The 10,672-nt window shown below is 40.5% G+C and overlaps 1 protein-coding gene across 1 annotated transcript in view; it reads right to left on the bottom strand.

Annotated features, from left to right (window-relative positions):
- Window positions 1-3,122: 3,122 nt before the first annotated feature.
- blmh (bleomycin hydrolase) overlaps window positions 3,123-10,672 on the bottom strand; it is a 30,350-nt gene continuing 22,800 nt past the window's right edge. Inside the window, exons 7-12 of the mRNA XM_008426040.3 lie at window positions 10,093-10,248; window positions 9,835-9,993; window positions 9,642-9,709; window positions 8,176-8,293; window positions 7,846-7,912; window positions 3,123-3,416 (exon numbers count right to left, since the gene is read on the bottom strand). Coding sequence (XP_008424262.1) covers window positions 3,268-3,416; window positions 7,846-7,912; window positions 8,176-8,293; window positions 9,642-9,709; window positions 9,835-9,993; window positions 10,093-10,248 — 717 coding nt within the window. The 3' untranslated portion in view covers window positions 3,123-3,267. The remainder of the gene's footprint in view (window positions 3,417-7,845; window positions 7,913-8,175; window positions 8,294-9,641; window positions 9,710-9,834; window positions 9,994-10,092; window positions 10,249-10,672) is intronic.

Genomic DNA, 10,672 nt, shown 5'->3' with positions numbered 1-10,672 from the left:
CCCACACACACTCCCACACAGAGCTTTAAAACAAGATCCTTGCCCCTAATCCAGGACGGCTTGACACATATTTACAAATATACACAAAAGGTGTAGCGAAAAACATCAGTATGAACATAACAGAGGTAATTAAAGCAGAAAAATGTGAGATGCGATGTAAACTGCAGAAATCTTTTTGAACTCAGAGACAGTCTGTGCGCTGGTCAAAGTAACCCATTTCCAACCACCTGCAACCCTCAGAGCCAAGTGGCTTCCTGCCAGGTACAATAGTACAGTGGAATCAACTTAGCCTTCATTTTCTGTGTGTGTGTGTGTGTGCGCGTGTGTGTGTGAATTAGAAGCAGAGAGAAGGGGTAGAGGGAACACCATTAGGGGCTGAAACAGAAAACACAGCAACTGTGAGGGTGACACTTAAATCACCATGCCCTCTTTGTGCTGTAGCTGCGCTCGGGTGTTGACCGTCATTCCAATCAGCATCAGCCGACGCACTAGGTTAATCCTCGTCACTGCAGACACACACAAACAACAAAGAGGAGGCAGCAGAGAAAAAGAGAAATTGGCAGACAGCTACGAGGCCTGTTGTGTAGCGACTGGTCCTGTATGGTTCAGTGATGGGCTAATTCTTCTTGTCAGACACAAATAGCTGCTACTTTGAAACCATCATAAGACTCGTTTTTGACGTCAGAACCCGTAAGCCCGGTTGCATGGGTTCGTAAGTTCACAGCGGGGCTTTGTTCTGCGCCCTGCACCTATAAATGTAACAGCCGCCAGTCCCTTTGGACTGCATTCACAAGAGAAAACCCCATGAAACACCAGTTTTATAAATTGCAAACATGCGTATAGTTGAAGTTAAAGGAGATGACAAGGTTTAGTGGATCTTAAAAGTGTAGACGTTCCGGTGGGTCAATTTTCCAGGCCTTTGTGACGTACAAACTAAAAGTCATGAAATAATTTCAGAAGGTTTTCCATCTTTACTGGTTAAAAACTGGTTAAAAGTGTAGAAACTAGAGATGTGCCAATCCTGCCGATTCCGATCACCCATGAGGGCCGATCACCGATACCGATCACATAATTATTATTTTTTTAATCATATGCACCACCAGTTACATTATGTGGAAAAAGGAACCATGAATTCACCTTAATTTAGACAAAAACTTGTTTTTAATAACTTTTTCCAAGAACAAAACTAAACAGGCATTGTGCAAATTGTACTGCTATCAGTAATACTATCTTTAACAGACTGATAACATACGAAAGCTCTGAAGAGGCTAAATAATAACAAGAGTCAAAATAAAACCTCTCAACATTGCCAACAAATTCAAGTATAAAACTTAACATTCAAAGGTAAATACAGGATTCATTACAATAAACAATCCTGAGTTACTGAATGAAAACTTCCTGATAGCATGGCGGCTAGCTGATTACTGCTAGTTCTGAGTGGCTGTTTCTGACTGAGCAGAGTAATTATGCAGAGCAGGGAGGAGATCGATTATTTTTTTTTAGAGATTATCTGTCTCATGTTAGGAAAGCGAAAGTTTTAATACATATGTAAAATGTATTTTTTAGGTTAGATGCTGCAGCTTTAAGCAGAGGTTCGGTGTGAGAGTCACTACCAGGTGGAGCAGAAGCGGCCCCGTCTGTGAAATATTTCTACCTGTAGCGCGTAGCAGCGGTTCAACAGCGAGAGCAGAACCAGCGTCTTACATCGCAGCTCGAAGACTTAAATAATTTGATTTGTTTAGATTTCTGACCGTCGTGCTAATCCGGGTGAGTGTTTGTAGCTGTGCGCTGCTTTACCTGCCATCTGATCCTCCATATGTCTTTTTTACTGCAGTGAGCCTCGATGTAGCCAAACTCCGTCAAGTATGACATTATTTTTATGCCATATTAGCTTCGTTGTGTTGATGCATTTTAACCTGCTTCACCCCACGTGCTTTAATTTTGCGCCATAACAGGCAAACTAACCCCATTCACTCAGTGAGATATAGTTCCACACGACATCGCTTAGGATTTGTTCCTGCGCGTTTGCGCAGAGTGAAGGAAAGGGACGAGCTGCACAGGCAGGCTGAGAAATGAGATGCAGGTGATCGGTTTGTGTGATCGGCGATCACCGATCATACACTTTTTCACGGAAATCGGCCGATTATGATCGGCGGCCGATCGATCGGCACACCTCTAGTAGAAACTAAAGTTGCAAAATTGTTTCATGAGCGTGCACACACACACACACACAAAAAAACTTTACTTTATGTATATTTTCTTCTACATACCTAAAATAATTATGATACATCTGATTAATTATGCATTTTACCTGTCCTTTTAGGGTATTTGTTTACTGGCATCTTTTAGCCAAAGCCATAGTTGTCAGAGAGGAAACAAAGGATCAAATGGATCTCGATACACAAGTATACTTGTAGATTAAGCATCCTTGCAGATACTTAATCTACAAGTACTTGTAGATTAAAGCTGTAAAAGATTTACATGCTTCAATTGTTTTATGTCAAATGTTTTAACAGAGGTAGCTAAATTACAGTTAAAAAGGAAGGAAACTTCAAAACAAATGTTTTTCACTCTCCAGTGTTTTGAACAGGCTCTAGGGAAGCCGCCTTACCACAAGTGGGTCCCTGGGTTCACAGTCAGGTTGGGACTTTTCTGTGTGGAGCTTGTATGTTTTCCTATCGCACGCAGGAGTTCCCCCCTGGTAATTAGGCAGTTCAAAACCTGGATGCTTGGCTAACTGGAGGTCCCATTTTCCCCATTGCATGGATGTTTAACTGCATTACGATGAGATTAACAACAGCCATTAGAGATGTTTTCAGCTTTTAGCCAGAAAAGCTTAATAGAGGTGTCCCTCACTCCATTTCCTATAGTAAGCCAAATCTGAATTCCTGATTGTAATGAATGAACCACGTATAGCACGCAAACAGCCATACCTTATTGGCCTACACCACAAGAAGTAGTTGGTAATTAAATGGCTTAAATCTAATGCCATAACATTCCTGATCTTTGATATACAGAGCACAGAACACAAGCTCAATTCACCAAGATGAAAAGCAAACAGTGCAGACTTCATGTGTATGTTAATTTACTTGCGATGCAGACAAAAGACACTGGTAGTCAAGTAAAAAAAGAAAAGTTTTTATTTTTCCTATAAGAACAAGCTCTTTTGGATGGGGAGGTGACTGTGAGGGAAGTATTGGAGGTAAAAGCGGCTGAGGAAAAGGGCGGAGTCAATTAGGGCTGGGGCTAAAACCTGGATTTCTGGATTTATGCTAATGATCCCATTGGGTCCCACGCAGGAAGTACAACAGCCTCCTGTTGCATCACTTCCAGCACATCAGGAGGGAGGAACCTCTTGTCCACAACCACTTCGTAGACGTACTCCGAGAACCAATCGTCCGTCATGATGAGATAACCTGCAGAGAACGGGACAAACTGCTCAGACTCGAAAAAAAGCAACAGCTAACTTTAAAAATAAAAGACAAAAATTAACAAATTGAAGTCAAACTCATGTTGAACAATTACATTGTGCGTAGCAATAATAACAGATTTTTCCTACTCTCATTTTAGAACGTTCCTAAAACCTGAAGAATGGAAAGGAAGCCTAAATATCTTATTGGAGAGAGTAAGACTTTCTGCTTATGCTTTCTCCGCCTTCTGTACCAAAATATGTGCACATGTTCTCTTATATAAAACTATCAAGACGGGGTCCATGATAAACTGCTCTAACAGTCCTGTTTAAACAGGTAGTAGGTGCTGAAGTCTAAACAAAGGGCAGATTCATTATTTTAGAGATCAAACACATTAAATGACTCTTGGTCAAACAAACTTGCAACCAGCAGATTTAGCGGAATATTTTTTCTGGTTACGTTATGATCTTTTCTCCTTGCATGGACAACTTTACCCATTATTTCTTTCATGAGCTTTTCATTAGAGCACAGCTCAGTTAGCATGGGTAAGCAGTTATCATGGGAAAGTTATGCAACATTTCTCAGTCCTGTGCAGACAGATTCATCTTTCTCCTCAAAGAAAGGGAACCAATTTTACACTTTTCCTTAAAAAAAACAAAAAAAAAACAAGCAACGTTACATTAACCATTTCTCACTTTCCTTTCTTTAAATACATGTAGAGGAGGTAAAGAAAAAGTCAATTAAGGGTGACAGTTTTTGGTCTTTGTTCGCTAATGTCAATAGGCTTTAAATGCTCTTCGTTGCTAAGCTATTGTTTCAGCAGACGTCCTCATAACACGGCCTTCTACGTTGTCCTCGGCATTCCTGGTATCAACTTTTCACAACCACCGTGAAAAACAAAATGTTTGCCCGGTTCCTCCAACGTCACCGTTCAGCATGATTTCAAAATTTGTCTGCATTTGAATGTGGAAAGCAACTCAGCAACAGCTAAAATCCTGTTAAAAACTGAATTCAGCTTGCTTTTCCTCTCTTCAAAACATGCTCAGAGTTGAGAAAACACTCCCACTGTCAAGTACACTTATCAAGGACGTCAGGGTAACTGCAAGAACGTGCCACAGTTCAAAACAATGTATCAAGATGGCATGTGTTGCGTATTCACGTTCTTCCAAGCACGCATGTCTTCGTATGGCACGTTACCCAATTCCCACTGTGGTATTCCTGTGAGCTGGTGTGATGTTCCTGGAACGCACATGTTGGGTGGCATGGTGTGTGTGGAAATGTTGGGTGTTATTTGCCTTTAGGCTGACAGAGCAAAGGACAGATTGATGTAGTAGGAGCTGGGAGAGTGTAAAACAGCTGTCTTGCATTTCACATAAAAAAGCAAGTTGCAGCAAAAGACTTTGCATGCGTTTTAGAAGAACAATGACAATACTTAGGGTCTGGGTAGCAGCCCACTGCATTCATCTGTCTAACTCAACAGGGCACAGCACTGAAGGGAGCCGCCCTCATCTGAGGCACTTTGGCTTTTCGTACTTCTGCATTTGCTTTATTCTTCAGCCAAAGAGAAGACACTGGGGTACCAGACAGTGGACACAAATATATATATTCCAGCTCGCTCTGTGACCTTCAGCATTTTTACCTCTGTCAGGTCAGGGTCAGGTGTGGACTTGGACTGTAGGGAGACTAACGAGCAGGATGATTTTTATATTGACATAAAAAGTGATAACTCATAATACTTGGAATATTTTAGCCAATATCTACTGCATTCCACAAAGTTCTTTATATTTAACTTATTGTCTGGACTATAAATTAATTAAATGGCCCATACAATATAGAAAAACCTCCAGCTCCCTCACTGGATCAGTGTGCGAGGTAATGCACTGGGAACGAGCTCAAATTTCAGATGCTCCAACCCAATACCCAAAGGAAGCACGAGACCTGCTACCAACAGCAAGGAGATAAACAGGTTCTGCACAAATAGGTCATGGGTGAAAGGCAACTTTGGGGAAATTAGAAGGAATTGCACAGCATGAGGAACGAGGTGCTAAGACATTGTAGCTTTGATGACGACAGTAAAACATAATTGTGAAAACAAATGACACTTCCTAACCTACTTCAAAAGGAAATGAAAGCGGGACTCTAAGTGAGGTGCAGGGACAGATAACTGGGTGGGAATAACTGTGATGGATTGGAAACATACTTAAAAGCTAATAAAGCCTCTTATTCAAAGTCCTTCCACACAAATTAACATATTATTCTTGAGTTTGCCTGACAACAGAGTAGAACTGGGGGGAAATTAAGCCATCATCTTTATCTGCCAGAATAATTCCAGGTTCAGATACAAGATATGCTAAATGTTTGGGACTCGGGCTTGTCCAAATGTTCCTTTAAAAGTATAACATAAAACCCACAGTAGTGTAGCCAGATATTTGCTTAAAATGGTATAAAAATGAGATGTGGAGAGAGCGGCGCAATTATAGTGTCTGACAGTTTAAAGGTGAAAGAACAGAGAGTTAAATCTCTCCTGTGTCCTCTTTGGCATTTGGTTTTTACAAGCACTATTATCTCCATAACTGTTCCCTCTTGACCCTCTACCACAAAAACTTTGATTTCTTCCCCTGCCACTGTTCCCAAATTCTCACCAGCTCTACATGCTTTGTTTTTACTTCAGGCGCAGCCTCTTCTACTTATTTTTCAACCTCTCGTTTACCTTTTACTCGAGAAAGCCTATCTTTCATACGAATTCCACTTCTCAAAGTTTAGTTCTTGACAACTTTATGAATTTAGCTGCAGATGGGTTAGAGTTGGGGGGATGTTCATCCCCCGTCTGCTGGTGTTTATGGAATAAGATCTGCATGAAATAAATCTGATTTGACTGAGGGGGATTTTACATATTTTCCTAATACTCTCTAAGGTTTGTGGGCTCAAGCAAATATTGTGAGTACAGTTGTGTGCCTAAATGCACACAACTGTGTGTGTTTGGCACCCTGAACTTCCACGGGCTTGTTGAGGCCAGAGATCGAGATAAGCGGCAGAGAGAGTTGAAGAAACCTCAGGAGTATCTGCTGTTCTTGTAAAACCAACTACAAAATATTTGATTAATTTTCATAATTCTGATATTTCATAGATTTAATATTACAAGTAGAAAGATTCAAAACCTTTTTTTTTTGGCGTACAAAAAATTGCCTTAACATTTAAAAGACAGAAGCCTATAATTATAATCCAGCCTTGAAATAAAGCTTGAGATCACCGTTTGCTTTGACTTAAGGATTAACGCAATAGGTGTACTCTGCCACCAGACCGAGACAAACTGACTTGAAGAAAAAACACACATTTAAAAAAAAAAAAAGTCAGACCGACTGCCAGTGCAAGGCGATACAGGCGATTACATATGTATATAGAAAAATCAACACACGGGAGGATCTAAGGAGCAAAGGCGCACTGGGAACAAAGGAAAAAGGAAGAAACTAAACCAATACATGAACAGATCTAAAATTTATGAACATACCTTAAAAGCACAATAAGTTTTGAACTCAAAGAGCTTTCTCTCTCTCTTTTTAATGAACCACATCACCTTTAATTTTGCAAACCTTAGTTGAACTTGTAGCAAACCAAAATCCTCCATGAGGCTTAAGGAGCTTGTCGAGTATTTATATTTAAAAACATAACGCCATAAAGTGCATCTGGCATCTCACGCCAGACTCCATTAGGACTGTTCACCTTCCTGTTCCAAGATCCCTCTGCCACCTTTATTTCTGTATCAACTGGCTCTGCTTAAGGATGACCAGTGACATCCTCTTCTGGATGGTGGCTACACTACTGAAAGGAGGTCAAGGCGGACGTTATTAGTTAATCCAATGGAACTACTTGTAATCTGATAAACTGTGTTTGACATTTAATCATTTAAGTCAATAATTTAGACAGATACATTTAAAGCTTTGTTAATTTCTCGTTACACTTTTGCTTCGGAAGGTCTTTTGCACTAATTTTGCGGTGGTAGAAAAGAAATCTCAACATCACAATTGAGTTTGAGGTGTGCTCTAGGTATATGAATTGTGGTCTCAAATTCATATCTGAGAGCAGAGATATTTAGATGTCCTGTTTCCAAAGCAAATTAAATCTTCCAGATATAGCATAATGCATGTGCCTCTTGTAAAGTGCAGTGGTTCTTTTACAAAATAAATCCCACTAAACGTATTTGTAGGGTCGTTTGTCACTGCCGAAAGTAGATAAAATGCATCGTAACAGAAACTGCTCCTTCTAATCCTGTTTTTAATTAAATACATATGAACAGGAGCATTGTGAGTCAACATCAGACCGGACGACTTTAATGGAAAATGTGCCAAGTTTAGGGGAAAGCAGGAGGTTCAGTTTGAAGCACTCAACCTTCAGCATCACACATTTCTGAGGATCAATCAAGAGTTTTGGTTCTTACCTTTGTTTCCACGGTCATCGCCCCAGGAGTTTTCCACCCGCCATTTTTCGTAACCTTCTTTCCCACCCTGACAGAGAGAGAGGACAGGAGACAGACAAGGGGGGAGATGAGAGTGAGAACTGGAGACATGAGGGAAGAGAGTGACCAGACAGCTGGGGTTGCTTACAATGGAGGAAATTGACAGAATTATGAAAAACTGCAGCAGATTAAAGTTGAGTAAACAAACAGTAAAACCCTGGGAAATTCTGAATGTGTGTATTCCATGTGGTTAGTCAGTGCTGTGCGTATGAGTTTGTCACATTCCTGGCCTGTAGGTTTGTGGAAGTGTACCTTGTCTGTAACAGCAGTGAGGATCATGGCGTGCGTCATGAGGGAGTCGCCATATATCAGTCGCTCTGCCTTGGAAAGGTTCTTTACAGACACTCCAAACACAAGCTCGTGGTTGAACCTGCAGAGGAATCAAGAGTGTTTCCAGTTTGAACTCAGGTGGCAACTTCCCTTATGCACTAAAAGCATCTTTTCATAAGACCATCTTAAAAGTAATCCTTTAAATATATTTTAGAAGGATTAAGAAGAAAGCCAAAAGCACAAGTCTGGGATTTTAGAATAGCTAGCTCATCACTGTTTCTCCTCATCTTGAGAATGACTGAAGAAATTAGGCTACGTTGGGCGTCATGTTGAAACAGATCCGTCTGAGTGATGATACCAGACATTCGGCACCATGCAGGTCTAGTTCAGCGGGAAAAGTTAAGCCTGGCGCCAGCAACTCACACAGATCAGCCACATTTCCTCTGCGGATGGATCGACACCTGATACAGTCTTACAAAAGCATTCATACCATTTTTGTCACCTTGAAACCACAAACTTGAATATATTTATTTAAATTGTATGTTCCAACGTCGAACTGTCAAGTGAACCAGTTGCCTGTAATTTAATCCTATTATGTGATGTGAAATCAACTTTGTTTTGAGCTTCATATCATGTTAAAATGTTCTTCCCCCATCAAAAACATACCTGGAGTGTTGCTTTAATTCTTTCATGCATGTCGAGAAATCCTTTAATCTTCAGTGGCAGCCATTTGGGGTTCCTAAACGCTTGCTCTCACAAAGCACCGCCTATTTCCACAAAACTCCTCGGAGCTGCAGTCTCCAGCTGAGTTAAACCCTAACAGGACAGGAAAACTAACAGTGCTGGACTCCACAAATCTGGCTTTTATGGAAAAGTGGCAAGAAGAAAACTACTGATGAAAGACAGCCATAAGAAGTCCCTTTTGCTATTATCAGATGAAACTAAAAGGCAGGGGCAGATAAGGTAGTCAAAGTTGATTGGAAGGAAATATGAGGAAATATTAAAAACAAAACTGGTGATTTTAAATCGTAATTAATTTTAACATCCATTTATATTACCTCCCAATTCAAAAATGTTCATTAATTTGTGCTGATCAATCACATAAATTCAATATACGCTACACTAAGGTTGGTTATTGTGCTATGAAAATGAGAAAAAATGTTAAAGCGGTATGTATACTTTTGCAAGACTATTAGAGTTTTGTTCCATTTACATGAACAAGAAGAGGAAATTGGGTTGGAACCCAAAAGTGAATGAAAGGGATTCTGTTTGGTGGAGACATTACCCTTAATAGCCAGGTTCTCATATTTGAAAACAAAGCTATCTCCTGCTGTCTTCTAGTTCTGCGTAGAGTGTTTTTAGAGTGTTTTTATCACAACTGAAGGGAAATTTAGAACAGTCTAAAACCTCATCCATTCTTGAGAGAAACTTGGATTAAATTTACTCACACATTCATGTCATTAATGCCCAGTTTGCTGTGGAAATGTTTCCCGACGTCACATCCAAACCACACGGCCTGAGAGAAGTGGAAAGACAAACAGACATTAAAAAAAAAAAATAGAAGAAGGTATTTTTCAATTTCCAGAATCCATAGTTTACAAATATTTGTGGCAACAGTCATGTCCAGTTGTTCCCACGGACCTCTCCTTCCTTGATGGAGTCCGCTGCGGCGTTCTTCAGCAGCTGGATGGGTTGGTTGTTATACAGAGTCTTGCGACCTCCAACCATGTTCCCGAGGAACTCTACGCTGTACAGCTTCCCGTAAGGATTCTGCGGTCGGGGGTCATTTACAAGGCAGACCTGAGCACGGGGAGGAACCGCACAAGTTTTGAGACCGAACAGCTTCGCTTTGCAAGTATGCAACTCATGTTTGTGTGGTCTGTCTGATGTGGTGAGTACTTTGTCCTGAATGTTGTAAAGAGGTTTGACGTGTTCCCTGTAGAACTGCTGGGGCGTGAGTGGTCCCATGCGGTGGAAGTTCTTGTCCTTGTCCCTGTACTCCCAGCAGATGGTGTCAGGTGGGCTGCCTAGACAAACACTGGCCACACGAAACACCTGCAAAGACAGCAGGAACATGAACCCTCCATCAGAAACTGTTCTAAAAACCTTTCAAGCTGGTTATCCCACATTATGAGATGTTGCTGGTGCAGAAATAGCTGTAAAATGTAAAAAAAAAAAAAAAGTGGTAATCTTAAATGGGTTGGGAAGTTATGTAAAACAGACTTTTTTGAGCTTAAAATCATGTTGCGTTTTTCTCTAATCAAAAACATACCTAGAGTGATGCCTTGATTCATTTATGGATGGCAGGAGCTTCTTAAATAGACAGAGGCTGAATTTTAAGGCGTCAAATTGCAAAGTCAAATTTCTTTTAAGTTATGTTTGATATATACAACAATTGTACATCTAAAGGCAAAAATAGTTACTTGATTGTGCTATAAACTGGCACCTTGTGCCTGGAAAATACATAATACCGCCCCAT

This window comes from Poecilia reticulata, chromosome 13, assembly GCF_904066995.2.
Source record: "Poecilia reticulata chromosome 13, P_reticulata-male-v2, whole genome shotgun sequence".
NCBI classification, from domain to species: Eukaryota; Metazoa; Chordata; class Actinopteri; order Cyprinodontiformes; family Poeciliidae; genus Poecilia; species Poecilia reticulata.
This window is presented reverse-complemented; position numbering and strand designations above follow the sequence as displayed.